This window comes from Schistocerca gregaria, chromosome 8 (genome assembly GCF_023897955.1).
Source record: "Schistocerca gregaria isolate iqSchGreg1 chromosome 8, iqSchGreg1.2, whole genome shotgun sequence".
Taxonomy (NCBI): Eukaryota; Metazoa; Arthropoda; class Insecta; order Orthoptera; family Acrididae; genus Schistocerca; species Schistocerca gregaria.
Window position 1 is genome coordinate 505313907 of NC_064927.1, and position 22230 is coordinate 505336136.

The following is a 22230-nucleotide window of genomic DNA, read 5'->3' on the forward strand; positions in this document are numbered from 1 at the left end:
TGCCTTTCCTTACTCTAGGTTCTAAGATAAGTTTTAGGATCAGTATTGCCTTGCGTGTTCCAATATTTTTACGGAATCCAAACTGATCTTCCCCGAGGTCAGCTTCTACTAGTTTTTCCATTCATCTGTAAAGAATTCGTGTTAGTATTTTGCAGCTGTGGCTTATTAAACTGATTGTTCGGTAATTTTCACATCTGTCAACACCTGCTTTCTTTGGGATTGGAATTATTATATTCTTCTTGAACTCTGAGGGTATTTCGCCTGTCTCATACATCTTGCTCACCAGATGGTAGAGTTTTGTCAGGACTGGCCCTCCCAAGGCTGTCAGTAGTTCTAATGGAATGTTGTCTACTCCCAGGGCCTTGTTTCGACTCAGGTCTTTCAGTGCTCTGTCAAACTCTTCACGCAGTATCATATCTCCCATTTCATCTTCATCTACATCCTCTTCCATATTGTCTTCAAGTACATCGCCCTTGTATAGACCCCCTATATACTCCTTCCACCTTTCTGCTTTCCCTTCTTTGGCTAGAACTGGGTTTCCATCTGAGCTCTTGATATTCGTACAAGTGGTTCTCTTTTCTCCAAAGGTCTATTTAATTTTCCTGTAAGCAGTATCAGTCTTACTCCTAGTGAGATAAGCCTCTACATCCTTACATTTGTCCTCTAGCCATCCCTGGTTAGCCATTTTGCACTTCCTGTCGATCTCATTTTTGAGACGTTTTTATTCCTTTTTGCCTGCTTCATTTGCTGCATTTTTATATTTTCTCCTTTCATCAATTAAATTCAGTATTTCTTCTTTTACCCAAGGATTTCTACTAGCCCTTGTCTTCTTACCTACTTGATCCTCTGCTGCCCTCACATTTCATCCCTCAGAGCTACCTATTCTTCTTCTACTGTATTTCTTTCCTCAATTCCTGTCAACTGTTCCCTTATGCTCTCCCTGAAACTCTGTATAACCTCTGGTTTAGTCAGTTTATCCAGGTTCCATCTCCTCAAATTCCCACCTTTTTGCAGTTTCTTCAGTTTTAATCTACAGTTCATAACCAATAGATTGTGGCCAGAGTCAACACCAGCCCCTGGAAATATCTTACAATTTAAAACCTGGTTCCTAAATCTCTGTCTTACCATTACATAATCTATCTGAAACCTGTCAGTATCTCGTGGCTTCTTCCATGTATACTGCCTTCTTTTATGATTGTTGAACCAAGAGTTAGCTATGATTAAGTTGTGCTCTGTGCAAAATTCTGCCAGGCGGCTTCCTCTTTCGTTTCTTAGCCCCAATCCATATTCACCTACTATGTTTCCTACTCTCCCTTTTCCTGCTACCGAATTCCAGTCACCCATCACTATTAAATGTACGTCTCCCTTCACTATCTGAATAATTTTTTTGATTTCATCATACATTTCTTCATCATCTGCAGAGCTAGTTGGCATATAAACTTATAGTGCTGTAGTAAGCATGTGCTTTGTGTCTATCTTGGCCACAATAATGCGTTCACTATGCTGTTTGTAGTAGCTTACCCGCAATGCTATTTTTTTTATTCATTATTAAACCTACTCCTGCATTACCCCTATTTGATTTTGTATTTATAATCCTGTATTCGCCTGTCCAAAAGTTTTGTTCCTCCTGCCACTGAACTTCACTAATTCCCACTATATCTAACTTTAATCTATCCATTTTCCTTTTTAAACTTTCTAATTTACTTGCCCGATTAATGGATCTGACATTCCACACTCCGATCCATAGAACGCCAGTTTTCTTTCTCCTGATAACGACGTTCTACTGAGTAGTCCCCACCTGGAGATCCGAATGGGGGACTATTTTACCTCCGTAATATTTTACCCAAGAGGAGGCCATCATCATTTAACCATACAGTAAAGCTGCATGCCCTTGGGAAAAATTACGGCTGTAGTTTCCCCTTGCTTTCAGCCGTTTGCAGTATCAGCACAGCAAGGCTGTTTTGATTAGTGTTACAAAGCCAGATCAGTCAATCACCCAGACTGTTGCCTCTGCAACTACTGAAAAGGCTGCTGCCCCTCTTCAGGAGCCACGAATTTGTCTGGCCTCTCAACAGATACCCCTCCATTGTGGTTGCACCTACGGTACGGCTATCTGTATCGCTGAGGCAAGCCTTCCCACCAACAGCAAGGTCCATGGTTCATGAGAGGAAAAAGGAGTTATAAGATGAATATTTGTAAAAGTGAAATAAGGGTGATGGAATGTAGCCATATCAAATCAGGTGACACCGAGGAAATTAGATCATAAAACAAGACATTAAAAGTAGTATGTGAGTTTTGCTATTTTGGCAGAAAAACGACATGATAGCTACAGTAGAGAGGACAGAAAATGCAGTCTGGCAATAGCAAGTAAATCATTTCTGAAATTTTTTATCATTGAATATAAATTTAAATGTTGGGAAGTAAATGTCTGGAGTATAGCCTTCTACAGAAATAAAACATGGATGATAATCAGTTGAGACAAAAAGAGAATTTAAGCAGTTGAGACAAAAAGCAAATTTAAGCTTATGAAATGTGGTGCTACAGAAGAACATTGAAGATTAGAGGGTTAGATAAAATAACTTAAGGAAAGGTACTGAATCAAATAGGGGGAAAAAGAAATTTATGGCACAACTTGATTAAAAGAAGGGAATGGTTGATAGGATGCATCCTGAGACATCAAGGAATAGATAATTTGGTAATGGTAGGAAGTGTAGGGATAAAATTGGTAGATGGAGACCAAGGCTTGAATACAGTATGTATGTTCAAATGAATGTAGGTTGCAGTAGTTATTCAAAGATGAAGAGGCCTTTACAGGGTAGACTAGTGTGGAGAGCTGCCTAGTCGTCTTCGTACTGAAGACCACAACAACCTGTCGCTATATGCACTTCTCATTAAGTTAAAATAACACCCCTATCTTTTTTTGCTGTAAGCTGAAGGGCCAGCTCACATTCATAGAATAAAGCACCTTATTTATAATGCGAGAATATGCAAAAATTAATTCTTTTTCAGACCTCCATGTCTTCATGAACCGATCATGATCATAGGAGCAGATGTGACACACCCATCACCAGACCAGAGAAATATTCCTTCAGTAGCTGCAGTAAGTAATGTATTCATTTGCTAGTATCCCATGTACAGAATTATTCTGCATTGCAAACAAGTACTATACATAATGTAATTGTTGAGTCATTCTGTATTGAAGTTATGATTCCACTTGTAAAAGAATGCTGCAGAAAACACTACCAGCTACCACTTAGTTACATTCATTATCCTGGAGCCAATAGAGGTTTCAGTGTGTTCTAAATTTAGAAAGGCTTTACAGTAAAGGTGGGTAAAATATACCTTTCTACACCCTTCATGTGATACTACGGGATTCGTGAAGAAACTGAAACTCCCAAGATTAGTAGTGCATTGTCTTTTTTTCTTCTTTTTGGGTTGCAAAACACTTAGAAGCTGAACAGAGATGCTTCATCGGCACAACTGGTTTTTGGCAAATCAATGTGTCTTCCAGGTGAATTCGTTGACCTTGATTCTCAGCAGTATGCCACTCAAGATCAGCCAAATTTTCTACATCACTTGCATGAGCTCATCACCTGCTTTCTTCTGTATGAAAGTTCTAGGCATGTCACCCCACCTTGTTACAAACATCATGGTTTGACTAACTGTTCAAATATGATGCTATATACAGACGGTGTGAAGCTTTCTATGCAAGCTCCATATACAGGCCCACACCGAGTGTTACAGACACTAGACATTTCCATCAACGGCAGGACCACAACTGTCTCCATTAACCAAGTCAAATCAATGGACATCTTTCAGGATGTATTTCCAACTGATGTTTCAAGCAAACAGCTTCCTAACTTGGTGCCAGATCTGCAGCCACAAGCATGACCTCAAACTCAAGTGCAACTACAAACTCAGCAACTTTCCAGCTCACTTCTACAGCCAATATGTACAATTTGCTCTGGATGCCATGTGCATTCCCCTGCACATTTCAGAGATACCACTCGGCTTCCACCACAGGGACTGATGTATTGACACATCATTGTCATCCACCGTCATCTGCTGTGTGTGTGCAGTCCTTTTATTCTTTGGCTTTCCTTCATTCTCTGCATAACTGTACATAGTTACAACTTTATCTCTACTCTTTATTTTCTGTTAGCCTTTCCATTGTGTTAAGGACAATATTATGCTCATGTAAAACATCTTCTCACTGATGTAACAGATTGGATACAATTGTTTAACTTTTCAGTAAATAAAGTTATAGTTCCAAGTTAATCAAGAATGGGTAATTTTTATATGCTCTGATGGTTGAAGAAGCATCCTTAACAGAGTCGAGCAGCCCTAGTTTCAGCTGCATCCGACAAACTTATTACATTATCCACTTTCTTCCATGAAGGCCATTACTTTGCACATCATTACTGTATTTTTATTTTTACTGGTACAGGAATCAGAAAATAAATGAATTTCATTTGGACCATTTACTGGCTGGGACACCTCAAGTTTCTGAGAAAAACCAATAGAGCAGAGGGCACTTCACTGTCTCATTTCGGTCCTTCTGTTTCAAGCCAAGTATAAAAAGCAACATTTTCTTTGCCTGTGCTCATAAATTTTATAGCCAAAACTGTCTTGAATAGAATACTTCACTTATGGAGAGCTTTGGTATGGCTGATTCTGTTGGATATGGAAACATACTTTAAACACACTGGATTTTCTCCCTTCATTATTTAACATAACTTCTTCACAAAAAGTTTGTGGAAGCTGTGGTTTGTTATTAACTGGTTATTTTTCTCCCAATCTTATTAATTTTGAGACTATGTCTTTGGACATATCTGTTGTTGCTTGAACAGTTGTGGCTCATACAGCTACCATCTAGCCATCTTCTTTCCTTGTACTGTATTTTATCCAAAGAGTATTCTTCCCTTTTTATTCCTTCTTGATGTTCCTTCTCCCAAACAAAGCTGGCTCAACTGAACAACAATTTACATGTACATCACATCTACACCACACTCCGCAAGCCACCTAATGGTGTGTGGTGAAGGGTACTTTCGGTTCCACTATCTGATGCCTCCAACCCTGTTCCACTTAGGAATGGTGCGTGGGAAGAATGACTGTTGGTAAGCCTCTGTATTGGCTCTAATTTCACGAATTTTCTCCTCATAGTCCATGCGCAAGTTGTATGTGGGGGGAAGTAATATGTTGTATGACTACTCCTGAAAAGTGCTGTCCTGAAATTTCAATAGTAAATCTCTCCATGATGCACAACATCTCTCTTGTAACATCTTCTAGTGGAGTTTGTTTAGCATCTCTGTAATGATCTCTCGCCCACTAAATGATCCTGTGATGAAACACGTTGCTCTTTGTTGGATTTTCTCTGTCTCCTCTATCAGTTCTACCTGATAGGGATCCCAGGTAGATGAACAGTACTCGAGAATCAGGCAAACAAGCACCTTATAAAGCCACTTCTTTTGTGGATGAGTTACATTTCCTTAAGATTCTTCTGATGAATCTGAGCCTTGTGTCTGCTTTTCCGACTGTCTGTTTTATATGGTCATTCGACTTAAGTTCGCTCTGGGTAGGTTATTTTATGGCAGATGCTGTCTCCAGCTGTTTGTCATCAGTAGTGTAGCTGCAAAGTAGTGGATTTCTTTTCCTATGTATGTGCAACATGTTACACTTATTTATGTTCAGGGTCGACTGCCAGTGTGTGCACCATTCATCAATTCTCTGCAGATCATTCTGCAAATTCTGATGTTGCTACTTTGGTATAAACAACTGCACCATCTGTGAATAGCCTTAAAGAGCATACAGTGCTTTCTACTAGATCATTTATATATCAGGAGTTAACTTTTTTTACTTTACAAAATCCGTTTTAACCATCAGCTGTTTTATGTAACCTGTATATCATTTGCTGGTTTCTGCCATAGATCATTGTCACCAGATGTCTGTGAACACAACATGGAAAAAATACAGTGTACATGAAAGTGACATAACAAAATATGGGTGCAAAATTACAGTGGTATATGTACAAGGTAAAACAGATCAGCAAAAAACATATCTCAATTTCCTTTTAAGCTGATACAACATCAAGGTTCGCCCAGTGAAACATGCATACAACCACCTATCCTTGAAAAACTAATGAACATATCTCACAATCCTTCAAGTGAAATAGAGAATGTATCATAGAAGAAAAAACATCGGCAAAGTTCAACATTTGCCAAGCGACATCAAAGATAGCACATTTGTAACACATAGCCAACATAACAAGGAACGTTTACATCATTAGCAAAGCAAAGGATGCACTATACTTATCTAAAGTCTTCGATAGATGGAAAACATAGGGAACAGTTCCAGTGATAGTTACAGTGTACACAATAACAATATAAAAGTGATGTCCACATAACAATGAAACCAGATACACTAAAAATAACAGATATGTAAACCATATTCATGGTACAAATACTTAAGTAATAAAAACAGTAGTCACATAATTAAAGTGAAACATTATATGTCAGGTGATGTCTAACCAACAAGCACAACCTTTAAACAATGATACATAAGTGGATCAGCAGCGCATAGATACCAAAATACATGGCTTTGTATATAACAGCTTCACATTTTATGAAACTGACAGTTCTAAATAATTACAATCATATTATGAAAGTGAACAAACTGTACAGTTCCAAACTAATGTAAATACAAATAATCTACAACATGCAACTTTTAATGAGGATGTAAACATCACCCATAATTCAAATTGAACAGCTTAATATTTAGGAGCATAAGACAGCCATCTGAAAGTAAAATACAGGCTACAAAGTGGAAACATGTGAGCAATTAACAACATTAGCTTCTTGGGAACTAGTAAAGCATATACAAGAAGTAGTTGACATATTAACATAGGATAGTAAATCAAACAAACTTGTTGCTTGATGTGGTAAGACTACACTGTCAAACACTACCTAGACATCAGGTTACAAATCATTGTTATTACATGTGAAAGATATGAAGTAATAGTACTTGTGGCATACGGTGCATATATACTCATATATGCCATTGTAGAAGCACCATTACCATCACATATCACATCATTTGAATATTGTGGACAACGAAACGTAAGTACATGATAAAATCTACCTATTTCAAAACACAGGGTAACTAAAATGAACAGAGTCAGATTATATATAAAGATGATTGATCATGGATGTCATTAGTGTATGATACATATGACCTTAACACATCAATGTTGGTTATATGTAACTGTGGAAATATATATATCAGGGCCATGTATAGAGTACAACATCCTGTGCACTTAAAAATTAGTGCTCATTCTAAGCCCAGCACATAGATGAGAGGGATACAATAATGAACTGCATGTTCAGTAACAAACCACATTATGTCCAAAATGATTCTAAAGATGGAGAGGCATATAATAATGAAATACATGAAGCAACTGACTTGACATATTCAGTAACAAGGCTCATCATGTACAAAAACATGAATAACAGTCTAAGTACAACTTCCATAAAATGATATCACAATGACCTACAACTATTCCATTAAGCAGTGTTGTTACTGTAATTATAAGAAGACCATAATGCACAGACATACCATAATACACAGATATATGAACAGACACAGACATTCTTTAACTGTGTCCACCAGGTGTGAAATATAATGAAGAAATTCATCAGGTTACCTTCCATTATTCAGAAGGCTGTTGCACGCAACAACTATTATATTGACTTGTAAATATTAGATTTCAGCTATCAGTAGTCCTTTTTAAAATTTTATTGGCAGATCTAGATTTCAGCTAGAAACTAACCTATTATTTTGATCAGTGCATGTAATGCCTGTTGGTCGGGCTTCATCCACTGTTCATTGAATACATTTCCCGACCAACAGGCATTACATGCATTGATCAAAAATGATAGTGAATTGAGAATGGCTAGTTTCTAGCTGAAATCTAGATCTGCCAATAAAATTTAAAACAGACCATTGATAGTTGAAATCAATTATTTACAAGTGAAGATATTACCAACTTCAAATTCTTAAAACAGTACAACTAACAGGAATGTTGTTCTGTCATGATTTAAAAAAATAAATAAAAATAAAAAAAATTAAAAAGGGAGAGATGTTGTACAAGTCAACAAATCTCTACCCTGTACTGGATCGAGAACAAAAATAAAAGCCATAGTATAAAGTAATTATATCCATTACATATATACAGAATGCTCACAGTAGCACACACTAAAATGATGACAAATAGAAAAGGATCTGAGTATGAAAGGGTCATAAGCAGAACTATGTGAGTGACATGTCACACAAAAATATAAAACAAGGGAAAGGGGGAGGGGGGCGATGACGTCAGGGGTTGTCAGCTAGGTAGATAATTTCAAAATTTCACTGAAGTTTTCAAAGAAAGTCTTACTTTTTAAATCTTTTTGTTCATTTAAAATCTTAATTTGAATTTTTTTCAATTTCTTTGTTGACAGATATCCAGTGATGGTCTATGACTGGTAGATGATATGTAGGTTAAATAAAACAGCTGATGGTTAAAATGCACTTTCTAAAGTACTTAATGCCTGCTGGTTCTCAGCTGATGAATACTTTGGAGATAATGTTGTTGTGTAAACCACTTGTTTATTTCTGGCAGCAAGTGCTGCTGCACCCCTCCCCCCGCCCCCCCAAGAAAGCTCTCTTACTTTACTGTCAGTAACATTCATTGTTGTTATTCTCCCTTCAGGTGTCTCAGAAGCAAACCACAATTTGCATATATCAACTTTCAATTTAACTGGTGGGGAGAAAATATTGAGTTTTGTAAAAATTATAGATTTCAACACCCCCTAGCAACAGCAAATGCTGGCTTTTAACAAAAACATTACATCAAGTCATGCATGGCAACAAACTTCATTGGTAACTGCAAAAATATAAATTTTGAACAGTTGTACATTTATCAACTTTTAAAAACCACTCGTCAGTTACAATATTTGAATGAAAAACAACTCTTTCACACTAGTTCACAAGCAAACAACATGTCAACATTTGCATAAATGTAAATAAAAGGAAAAAATCATTCAAAAAATATTACTGAATCCAATAGTGAATTTAATGAATATTTAGTTGTATACTAGAAAATGAAAGTGTACCATTTGCCAGTGCCATTACAAGCTGTTATTAATTTTTTATGCCATTGCTTTTAGCAATATAGTGTATATTTGGTGCCTTTGGCAGTAGTATAAATTCAAAAGTACAGTGTGTTGTTGCCATTATGAGTGTCAAGTCATATTGACAAGTCTAAACAACAATCAAGTCCAAATCTGAAGGTGTCATCATCAATGAAGTTCAACATTTAGTACTGGAAGCACATGTATTACTGACATCCCTGTACAGCTAGAACAGAATGGACTGAGTGGACAGTGCAGCTATTTATACAAAAATTGAATATTTCAGAATATACAAACATTACAAACATAATATACTTCAAAAACCTTCCAGAAATGATCAACTCTGAATAACAAATAACTAATGGTGGTTGGGTTTGAACTGACAACCTGCAACATGTCAACCAGCAATGCTAACCACTACACCATGCTGCTAACACCACAGTTTTTGGAATTATGACTCCTCACCTTACAGTAACAGATGTAAATGCCAAACAACTGGTACAATTTGTTTAGTACAGTACAGATAATTTACAGTAGCCCTTTGTTATTTTACAATTACACAGTATTTCAAATAATGATTGCAGGGAACAAGAACAATATGCAGTATCTTTTTGAAGTCACTGGCTGACAGCTAAATTTGACACTCTGACTGGCGGGGCAGTGGTTCTCTTCCAACAAAGTATATGTAGCTGTGTGCTCCAGTCCCCACTCATTCTACCTTAAATGAAAACAGAAAAATTATTTAGTAATTATTTCCAAATTATAACTGGATAAATCCATTAAATTTGTTTTATAAATGAGTATTTACTGTACATAATTCATGCGGCAAGAATGGCAGTGACCAAAAGTTCTGTCAACGCATGATGTATGATTTTTGTCATCTGTAGCATCTTATCCAATTTTTCTTTTTTTAAGTTTTTCTCTCATACACTGAAATCCGCAGTTGTAATGGAATATACTGTTGTTTATCAGTTTCTGCGAATTTTCATAAAAGTCTAACTTCTCATCAAAAATTGAGCAAGTTAGGCTTCAATGATTTCCAAGCAGTATACAGAATTTGTAAAACAAGTCTTATTATTCTATCTGAGGATCCTTCAGAGGCAATCTACTGTTTTTAATTTTCATTTTTACACAAAGACCTGCACCTGAAAAGCTTTGCTGCTCAGCTCTTCTGTAATAAAATAATTTTGATGATTTCAGTTATGTTAGTCTTTTCTTCACTTCACGCGCGCGCGCGTGTGTGTGTGTGTGTGTGTGTGTGTGTGTGTGTGTGTGTGTCCCTCGACAAAGGCCTTTGTTGGCCAAAAGCTCACTTTTTGATGGTCTTTTTGTTGTGCCTATCTGAGATTCAGCATTTCCATTATATGGTGAGCAGCAACTATCCTTTTCATAATATTGTTGCATCTCATTTCATGTTATTTAGTTCTCTTCCAACACCACTAACCTTTCTTTAGATGCCATGGATCTGCAATTTATTATCTTTAAATCAGAAGTAGAGGTGGCAGCTTGGTTCTGAAGGTTTGTGTTGTCATCTATGTAATCAAATGTAATCTATGTAATCAACTTTATGGCCCACAGTTACTGCCAGAGTTCTCTTAGTCAACAACTCCAAATAATCTCCCACTTTTGTTGGAACACCTAAATCTCACGAACCTGCAAATGCAGTTACACTTTTGACACAACACTATGCATAGTACACCAGCCTGTAAGAGCCTGAAGAGTTTGACAAGAGATGTAAACAGTGGTGAGTCTCTACAAAGCTATGCTCATAGCAGTCTTAACCCAGGTATTATTGCATCTGAATCTTGGAACCTGCAATCAGCATCACTGTTTTGCATGTTTACTGTGTGCCAACTCTACCCTCAAGTAAATGTCATTTAGCACTCAGTTTGTCTTTGTGTGACTCATAATGAATATTTAATGGCAGTTTCCCTTCTGGTATTGTAATTATGTACATCATTGTTCCTTGTGAACTGCAGTGGATTGTTTACAACAAACTTCATGAGTGAATAAATATACTGTGAAGCAGTAGTCAGAATGCTGAAACCCTTAAACAGATGTCTACAAGGTGATGGTGTGTGCACCACATATTAATCTTACAGTATGTTTTGGAGAAATGAAGACTTTCTTTCTTAAAGATGAGTTAACTCCAGAACATTATTTTCTGTGACATTACTGAATGAAAATATGTAAAATATGTCAATTTACTGATGTTTCTCTCCTCACGATATGCAATGTTTCTAAGTGCAAATATGGCTGAACTAATTTATTTTAGGAGTTCCAAAATATGCTTTGTCCAGTTTAAATTCTCGTCAATATGAACACCTAAGAATTTTGAAATTTCCTCCTTATTTATTATTTCCTCACCCTGTGTCACACTTATCATTGGTGTAGTACCCCTAGATGTACAAAACTAATATATTATGTCTTTTTAAGATTGAGGGTGAGACCATTTGCAGAAAACCAGTCAATGATAGTTTTGAGAACATTCTTTACTATATCTTGTGTTTCTGTATGTATTCTGCGACTGATTACAAACTTAGTGTCTTCTACAAAAAGAACTAATTCTGCTTGTTGTATATTAGACAGACGATTTTTTACATATATTATGAACAATAGTGGACCTAAGATTGAAACTTGGGGAGCCCCATAAATGATTTCTCCCCAGTCAGAATAATACCCACAGACAACATTGTTTGAATTACTATGAACAACTTTTTGCATTCTTTTGGTTAAATATGACATTAGCCTCTGGTTGATTGCAACATCAATCCTATAAAACTTCAATTTATCTATAAGAATATTATGATTCACACAGTCAAATGCCTTAGATATGTTACAGAATATACCAGTTGGTGCTATTTTATTATTTAATGCTTGTAAAATTTAGTGAGTGAACTTGTAAATGGTATTCTCAGTAGAACAACTCTTCTGAATTCCAAACCGTGGATTGCGGAGGATATTATTATTGCTTAGATGACATACTATTCTAGAATACATCACCTTCACAAAAATTATGGAAAATGATGGTGTAAGTGAAACAGGTCATTAGTTTCCATATTTTACAGAATATAAGATACACTTTTTTCTTCAAAAAATTGTCTCCAAATTCTTATACTCAAAATTAATATAAAAGTGTACAGTGTTTGATTTAAAATTTCCACCAGTCTTAAAAATGGCCGTATATTCAATGCTGTGGGAAACCTATCTCAGTCTGGCAACACTGGTTTCAACAGGCAGCAGCAGCGAACACTGTGATGAAGTTGAGTTGCGGGGAGTCACAAGCTTACTTACACTGTCTCCCTCCTGCACCACCATCGCAAACGCAGAACACTATCTAGGATATGATGTGTCATTGCATTCTATGGTGCCAGTGAACATGAATTGAAAGTGATTTGTGTTATCAGTAACAATACAATATTTTTGTTAGTAGGTAGTTTTGTAATGGAAAAAAATAAAAGGTATTCATATGATGTTGGCTATAAATTGAAAGTAATAGCCTATGCAGAAGAACATGGAAAGAGAGCAGCTGAGTGGCATTCCGACCCTCTGCGAATGTAAAAAATAAACTATTTGTGACTGGCAGGCTGGTGAGGAAGAACTGAAAAGATTTATGAAGTGTCATAGACTTAGCATGTGAACCAAATCCAGAATATCTCAGAAAATGTCACAAGAGTATGAAGAGAAATTATCTTTCCTTCACTTTGTTATTCAACACTGAAAGAAAACCAGTGTGGAACTAAGCCAAAAAGCGAATATGGACAAAACTCCTCTGACGTTTGATGTGCTGAGTCACAGAGCTGTTGCCATGAAAGGTGCTAAAACTGTAACTGCAAAAACAAATGGACGTGAAAAATGCACTACACTGTTTTCCTTTCATGTAGCGCTGACAGTGCTAAACTTAATTCATTGCTCCCTAAGAGCGTGTCAGTGCGCAGAGATACCACTCTGGTCTATTCTGGTGATCGATGACTGCCACGGAGACCCCCTCCCCCCACCTCCCAGTGCGGAGCATGCATGGTGGGATGGGGTGATGTAGGTTGGCATGGTGATCGGTCCGTTGTGATGAAGTTGCGGTGCCACGCCGGTGGGCGTAGCGAGCGGCCAAAACGGGAAACTGGGATCAAGCGGCCCGGCGATGCAGGGGTGTGATGTGCCATGTGTGGCACGCGAATGCAGAGGTGGCCGTCCTCGTCAATCGAAGCGGTGATTGCCGCCCGCTCCGCGTCTGTCGGTACTGCAAACGTGCGTAGGAGTGTAACCTGGGCGGCTGAATCGTTCAATGTGTGTGTGTGTGTCTGTGTGTGTGTGGGGGGGGGGAATGTACAGGACGAACAGTGTCCCATCTCATAGCTGGAGAGACAGGTCCTTGACCGGAAAAGGTGACAAGTATAGATCGCATAATTTTCCAAAGAGCACAGCTTCAAATTGTCGTCCTTGGTCCGTCGTGACCGAAGATGGGCAACAAACTGCGCGATCCAGGAGGTGATGAAGGCCCATGTGACAGAGTCAGCGGTAATGTCTGTTATTGGAATTGCCTCCACCCACTGACTAACACGGTCGATGATAGATAAAATGTACCGGAAACCCTTGGAAGGAGGGAGCGTACCGACCAGGTAGATGGACGTAACAGAACTGCCTTTTGATACCTGAAACTAGCCCAACGGTGGGTATGCGTGACAGCTGACCTTAGCGCGTTGGCAAGGTATGCATGCCCGTGTCCAGTTTTTGCAGTCTACTCGAACCCCAGACCATACGAATCACTCTTTTATGAGGCGTGTGATAGCCCGAATACTGGGATGTGCTAGGTCATTGATAGCAGCAAATAACTTATGGCGCAAGGTGGTACTAGGGGGTTGGCAGTAGCTGTGGAGACATCACAGAGGACTGGTAAGGCCGAACCTGGAATTCGGTGGGGCTCAATTGAGAGAGAGGTAGACTCGCTATTCAGTAACTGTTGAATGTTGTCATGTGCTTGTTCCTGGGCAACTAGGTTGTCAAAGTCCCAAAAAAATGAGATCGTACCAACCCGTGACATATAGTCAGCAACGATGTTGTCTGCACCCTCGATATAATGGACACCTGTTGTGAATTGACATATTAGGTCCATGTGTCTGGTGGGATGTGCCTCCGGAAAAAACTTATCATCCCTGAAAAACGACGTAGGTCGTGGTAAGTCTCGGGCAGGGGGAGTTCGCGTATAAAGGTGACTCTGTCTGACGTGGGGTGGGTGCCTTCCGCAGAAACAGTATAGCCCCAAAATGTCACTAGCAGACCGCAACTGAGATTTATCGGCGTTGATTTGGACTCCATTCTCAGTGAGAATTCTAAGAACTGTTGATAGGTGCTGTTCGTGTTCCTCGAGGGTAGTTGATGAAATGAGGATGTTGTCCAAATATGCATAACAATATGGGAGTGAGAAAAGGAGGGAGTCAATAAACTGTTGCCAAGTCTGTGTGGCGTTTTTGAGGCCATACGGCATGTAACAGTATTCGTACATTCCGAAAGGGGTGATAATTGCTGTTTTAGGGATGTCGTACTGGTACATGGAGATCTGATGGTACGCTTTTCGTTGATCAAGTACACTGAAAATGCGTGCACCATGGAGTTGTTGGGTGAAATCTTGTGTGTTTGGTATAGGGTAGTTGTCTAAAATCGTTCTGGCGTTCAACTGTCGGTAGTTGCCACACAATCGAAGTGAACCGTCCTTCTTGGGCACTAGATGGATAGGGAGGACCAATTGCTGTTGGATGGATGGACAATACCTGAATCTAACAGCTCCTGTACAGCAGTTTTTGCATGCTGTAATTTGGTGGCATTAAGGCATCAAGCCTTGTTGTCTACTGGGGGGCCTTCTGTGGTGTTCAAACGGTGACAGGTACCCTGCTGCTTCCCGTGTGCGTGACAGTTCGGCTGACGTGTCGGTGATCAGCTGTTGCAGGCACACATTTTCGCGTGAAGGTGTGTGATCTCGTGGTGCCAGATTGTGAGGCGCGACCGGGCAGCGGAGAGCTCTGTTGTGAGATGGGCGCGTTCAGCTGTCACGGTGGGCAAGGTATCACAGTGTGTGGCAGGGGGCGGGGGGAATGTGGTGAAAATCCCCAGTATCCTGTTGCCGGAAGCGTGATGCAGGAGGGCTGCTGCCTCGAGCTCTGGCGAGAGCCCGAAGTTACCCAGGAAATCCATAGCGATAACGGGGCAGTCGACATCCGCGACGCAAAATGTCCACATGCAGCGTAAATCATGTGAGAGATTTAATTGGAGTTCGGCTGAACTGTAGACGTGAATTGCGGAATTGTTGGCTGCTCACAGTGGCACGGCGGGCGTCAGTGTCGAAAATGGGGCGGTCGACTTAGGAATGACACTGGCATCAGCACCCGTGTCCACGAGGGAGTAGACTGTGCTCATCCTGTCGTGGGTGTACAGTCTGCCGGCACGGTGGGCAGCAGGGGTGGTCAGTCGATAATGTTTTTCGCATACTAAACTGCCGTTGCGAGCCGTGGTGCCTATTCTGAGTCACGCTTCCCGTTTGGATAGTTGCAGGGTGCGCGACAAGAATGCGCAGCATCGCCGAACGTGATACGGTACTGGTGTAGTGGGTATGCTGGGTGTTGTGCCCGAGCCAGCGATGTCACGTGGTGTGTTCTGTTGTGCCTGCTTGGAGGTGGGCAGGGCAACCGGTCGAGGAACTGTAACAAGTACGGCCGTTTGGCCACCAGGGGCTCCATCGGCTGTTGCTGCGAACTGCGCGCCCGGCTTCTGCCGGCCGGCCGGCGAAACGTAGTAGACGTGACGGCACTATCGCAAACATTCGGAGTGTCGGAAAAACAGGAGAACGCGACCTGGCGGTGTTTGCTGATCTACCAGTCTTAGATTTTCCTGGGTCCCCTATTGGCACGTCGTGAATTATGTAGAGGATGGCTTCTGCTGGAGGGTGCAATAAGCGCTCAATGATGTGAGCTCTTGCGATGGCATATTTGTGCTGGTTTGGTGGCGAGAACAATAGGTCACTAACCAGGTCCAGTTCGTCACGGAGGTGGGTAATTAAACAAATGAAACGTGCGTCAGCTCCACACACTCCGTGAATGTCCAGAATATTGTCCACTAATACAAACCGTGATATAGCATTGTCCTTCTTTTGTTGTGGCAGCTTCAGAAACTGCCCTACAGGTGGCTGCTGTGGTGTTGTGGGGAGATGGCGATGGGGGGGCAGCGGAGGCCCGGAAACTGGTATAGGGTCAAGTGTCTGTACTGTAGCACAATTTGGCCTCTGACCACATGACACACACGGCGCAGAAGCAAATGCGGTCGGTGCGGGCGTCGTGGCTGCTGCAAACGCGGTCTCGTGCTGTCGGTGTGTTGGGAATGTAGCGGTATGCACTTCGGGCAAAAGTACCTGGCTGTGTGTCAGACTGGTATGTAACATATTCGTACGAGATGATGCTGAGCACTGTTAGGGAAGTTCTTGTTTCACCTACGGTATGAAGTCCGGAAACTGCCACGAGTTTGGATGCACTGCAACATGTGTGGGCCACGGTGCGTGGACTGTACTAGTGGGGTTACATTGTGCACACGGGTTTAACACTGTACTCGCAGCTGTCAGTAGCTGAATTACCAGCAATTCGTCCATGAATGAACTTGTAAGGAAACTCATGGTGAGCTCCAGGTCAGAAATCACATGGTGGTTCATCGGTGCATAATGGTAGCAGGAGGAAAGATGAGAAACGCGTGTACTGTGGTCGTATCCAAAAAGTCCGGGGTCACCATTATGGGAATCAGGTCACTTAGCTGCCGTAATAACCTGAAAACCACTTGTATGAAACTCGTATTTATTCTAACTGCACAATTACACATATACACTGATAAACAAGCCTCGCGTCACCGGTCGAAACGTAAACACAACTGCACAAAAGCGTGCCCCAAGACCCGCGTCCTAAGAGCGTGTCAGTGCACAATGATACCACTCTGCTCTATTCCGGTGGTCAATGACCACCGTAGGGTTGAATGGATGGGGCTATTATGAAATTATGGATTAACAGAATGTGGGGGAGGAAGAAAGCTGCTTTATTGAAGAAGAACTCTCTTCTTGTGGTAGAAATTTGAAAAATTCTGTGAAAGAGAATTTGAGACAGGGAAATATGGAGCTTGCTGTTATTCCAGGACGACTTCCTTCCCGATTGCAACCTCTTGATGTCTTGATAAATAAACTGTTTAAAGTGTATATGAGAGAGGAATAGAACAAATGGATGTAGGATGAAACCCAGCATGAATTCACACTGAAGGGAGCCTTAAAACGACCTACAATCAAACAAATGTGTCATTGGATAAAACAGTCGTGGTCTAGAGTGAGAGAGGACATTATTATGAAATCTTTCAAGAGGTACAGTATAAGCAACACTCTTGATGGCAGTGAAGACCATCTGCATGTATGAAGAGGACGACGATGATGAAGAGGAAGAAAATGATGATGATGATGATGATGATGATGATGATGACAATGATTTTTCAGGGATTTTAAAGGGCAATTCAGCTTTTTAAGTTAAGAATTTTTTTAGCCTGGCTTTGCAATCTAATAACAAAAATGGTGAAAATGTTATTTAAAAAAAATTGCTTAAAAATTATGTTCATCTTATAGTCAATAGTGTCTTATAGCCTATAAAAGACAGAATTGACTTATCTCTGATCACATTTCCCATAGAGGGGCTCAATAATGGTATATTCCAGTCTCTCTGGAAAAAATGCCTTGAGGTTGTGATGCATTTAATATTTCAGATAAGGCTGGGCTTCTTATATGGGAACAAATCTTTAATACTCCGGTGGAAAAACCATCAAAACTAGATGAGCTTTTATTTTTGAGAAAATGTATAATTTTCTTAATTTTGGAAGGAGGAGTTGGTGATGTTATCTTGTCCACCCCAATAACCGAGTGGTCAGCACGACAATATGTTGTGCAAAGGGTCCCGGATTCGAATCCTGGCTGGGACAGAGATTTTCTTCGCTCAGGGGCTAGGTGTTGTGTTGTCTTGTCTTCATTGTCATCATCATTTCATCCAACAGGAAGGGCATTCGGCAACCCCTTAAATTAACCATGCCAAATTCAACCATAAACATGCTGACCCTGCAAAATGCTGGACAAAAGGCACACAAAAAATTAAAAGAAAAAGGAGTTTGTGATGTTATATTGTTTCACAGAACTAAATTGTAATTACAGCAGCAGTGTCTGAAGCAACAATATTAGTGACAAAAGCTGTAGTAGACTGCAGTTTACCTGAATATGGATCTTATATGGATCTTCTTCAGACTGTCCCCAAAGCTTCCAAAATTGCCTACACACTCAACAAATATGACACATTTGCAGCAGAATTACAACAAACTCCAATACCTAACAATTACACGCACAAAACTCATTACAACACAAGCACACATTGGCTCAGTCTGTTACAACAGCTTGTTTGAGCTCTGTGACAATTGCTTTTTCAACATAGTGCTTTTATTTTTCTGTTGAATTGTTTATCCCTACATTGTTTGTACCTATAGTTTCTCCTATATTTACGAAGTGATAATTGGATATATTCACTACCTGCACCATTTATACCCCTTCCATTCACTCCATTAGTGTTTTTATCCTGGTCTGTAACTGGTTGTCCTATCTCTCATTTCACTACATTGCACATATCCTTAAGTCTGTTATCAGAATTGCTGAATTATAACAGAATGTGCATGTTCCTTTGTTTTTTAATAACTTTTATTAGTAATCTTGAGTTATTTATTTAGTGTGCAGCGTTGCAGGACCTCTACTTGTTCTTGCCAACAGGTACATTTCCATTTTTCTTTCACAAGATACTTTAATCCCTCTAGTGATCAATGTTTTTTTGCATTTAATTGAGACAACTTCAGACTTTGGCAAAGAAATTTGACTGTATGCCTCTGTAAGTGATATCACATGAAGACTAACAATTGCACGGTGGGAACATCTGGACTGGATTTTGGAATTTAACCTGATTGGTCCTATTAATATGACTGAGGGCTCTTCTCTGAGTTCATAGAAGAGTCACCTAACTCTTATCAGATGCAGAATCCCATCTTATATTCCAGTAGAATGTTGAATTGGTTATGTAAGATCCATATTATTGAATTGGTTATGTAAGACCCATATTAAATTTAAAATCCAAATTTTGATTTATGATGAAGCCACTGTTCATAAAAAATGGAACATATCACAGTCAGGTTTGTGTTGACAACTTACAGCAGCAGTATTAAAAAGGAGAACACTCAGTGTTTGGGGGCTATTTGTGGAACATGTGGAATTCATCTTTTGTTTGTTTTGTGCCCTGTCTCAACTATTAGTGAGAGGTTACCTTTATTTCTTCCATTACTTGTACTTTACCCAGGACTTTCCAGTGTAAGTGAGTAATATAATTTTTTTCCGGTTATCACTGTTGCAAATGTCAGTTTCACATATTTTCAAGCAGTGGAGTTGTTGTGGAAAGCTGCCTTCGTTAAATCTCATACAAATAATTCCAATAGCTTGTTGACTTTCTGTTGAGTTGTAATACCAGGGTTGCATAGGAATATCAGTTTAGATTGAGGTGTAATGTTTTTCTTTATAGTAACTTAATGTCTCTCACTTTTTCCATTCATGTCCTTTTAATATTCAGCCTTATGCACTGCAAAAAATCTGTAAATGGTAACATGATGTTTAAAAAGCCTCTTCGATACAGTAGCCTCTCTTGCAGTTTATCCACTATTTCATTGTTGTAGATTACCATATTTGCATTGTTCCAGAATTATATGTTTCAGTAGAAAAATGAACTAACGACAAATTTTTAATAACTCCTAAATATATTTTAGAAAATTGTACTTATAATTTGAGGTTCAGCCACTTAGAAAAATTTTGGAATCAGAAAACCAGGCATTTATGCTATTATTTAAAATGTTAGTGGCACATTTATGTTTGACTTTGTTTATGTTTCATTTTTATTTTAGTTGACAGAAGATGACTTTTAAAATAATGACAGAAAGTGTAGTCATAAGCAGAGAGGGATGTTGGAATCAAGGCAATACCAATTTGTTCCTTTCCTGCATGTTTTGCCAGTAAATTGGCTTGTCTTCTCTAAACAAATCTTAGAGACCAGTGTTGTCATGAGGTTCATCTGTAAAAAAGACATGGTTATTTATTTATTTATATCCCATAAATCCAATACTGCGAGACATTCGCATGGATGTAGGATGGCTCAGAATTATTACAAATAATACAAAAGGAATACATAAAAGTACCTTTTGCAAGAAAATGTCTGGTATAAGACAAAATACACATTAATAGGTATAGAAAAAATTACATTAAAAATATGGTAGATCTTAATAGCTAAATGAAAGACACAGTAATGTTAACAATGATTGTGAGTATTGTAATGCACAATAGCAAATCAAAGTAGTAAATGAAAAAAATCAATTACAGTTAACTCTACTGAAATATTATTCTACTGAATAGAAGGTTTTTTGATTCATAATAGAGGTCCATCTTCCTCCTGGTATTGTGGGTATGGTATGAATCATTGGTTTTGTACCATTGTCCATTTTTACCAATGAAACATAACAGGGAGTAGATATCTTGGCATGCAGTTGTCAGTATCCCTAATTTTCTGAAAAGGTTCCTACAAGAACGTCTAGGCTGGACTCCGCTCATTATCTTAATAACTCTCCTTTGGGCAATGAATATGTTTTTGGATAGTGGCTGATTACCCCAGAAAACTATGACATACAGCAATAATGCAAGGAAATAACTAAAATAAGCAGTTTTTGTGGTGTCTCGGCCACATACAGTAGAAATAATATGAACAGCAAATGTTGCTGAGCTGAGTTTTTTGTGGAGGTGCAAAATATGTTCAGACCATCTTCAACTTTTATAGTCCTGTCTTCCTCAGTTGCGTGTAATATTACGGTATATTGACAATTTTTACTTATGGACCATCTGACAGCAACTGAATAAAACACAATTTTAGTGCCACTAAGATTGTGTTTTATTCAGTTGCTGTCAGACAGTCCGTAAGTAAAAATTATCAATATACCGTAATGTTCAGACCATTTTAGACTGTTGTCAATGTGTACACCCAGAAACTTGGTTGACTCAACTTGAAGTAACTCACTACCATTCAATGTAATACTTAATTGATCCTCAACTTTTTTCCTTACTTGGAAACCCAATAGAGCCCCAGCTAGATGACACAGAGTATACCTCAGAGTCGTTCAACATGACCTTCTGCTTTCTTCCAGCTAGGTAGGATTTAATCCATGAGCCAACTGAACCACTTATACCATAATACAATAATAATAATAACAGACTCTAAGATTTGATGCATGAAGGAAAAAATAGCTTGTTCTGTTGATACACCCTGTTGAAATTAGAACTGGCTACTGTTTAATACCTTATAATGCATGAGATGTTCAATAAGTTTTTTTCTGAACAAATTTCTCAAGAATTTTAGAAAAGGTTGTTAAAACTGAGATAGGTCAATAGTTGGTAACGTCGGCTTTATCGCTTTTTTTAAAAGAGAGGTTTGACAATCACATACTTTTAGTCTCTCAGAAACAATCCCATGCTGGATGGATTTATTGAATATAGGGCACAGTATTTTGCTTATCGGCTTATAGCACTCCTTCAGTAATCTTGAAGAGATACCATATATGCCAACAGAATTCTTGCTCCTCATCTCTCTAATTATATCCTCAATTTCATGCACTGTGACAGGAGACACTTTATTCTGCTTGGTTTTTTTATTGATAGCTTTTTGAAGGGATAAGATGGCTTCATTAACAGAACATATTTTTCCAGTTTGTACTGCTGATGCCATAAAGTGGTTGTTAAAAATGTCAGTGATTATTTCAACATTGTCATGAATGGTATCATTTGTTTTGATTTCTGTTGTGTTTTCCGAAGCAGGGATTTTACCTGTTTCCCTTTTTATTATGCCCCATATGGTTTTAATTTTGTTATTAGAGACATTAATTTCTGATTTTATAGAAATTCTCTTTGCCCATCTTAGAACTCTTTTAAGGATAGAGC

At 38.9% G+C, this 22230-nt stretch overlaps 1 protein-coding gene across 2 annotated transcripts in view; it reads left to right on the plus strand.

Moving 5' to 3' along the window:
• The window catches only part of LOC126285010 (protein argonaute-2-like), a 363943-nt gene that overhangs the window by 332961 nt on the left and 8752 nt on the right, over positions 1–22230 (plus strand). For both annotated transcript variants that reach the window (XM_049984318.1, XM_049984319.1), the window contains exon 17: positions 3010–3100. In XM_049984318.1, coding sequence (XP_049840275.1) covers positions 3010–3100 — 91 coding nt within the window. The remainder of the gene's footprint in view (positions 1–3009; positions 3101–22230) is intronic.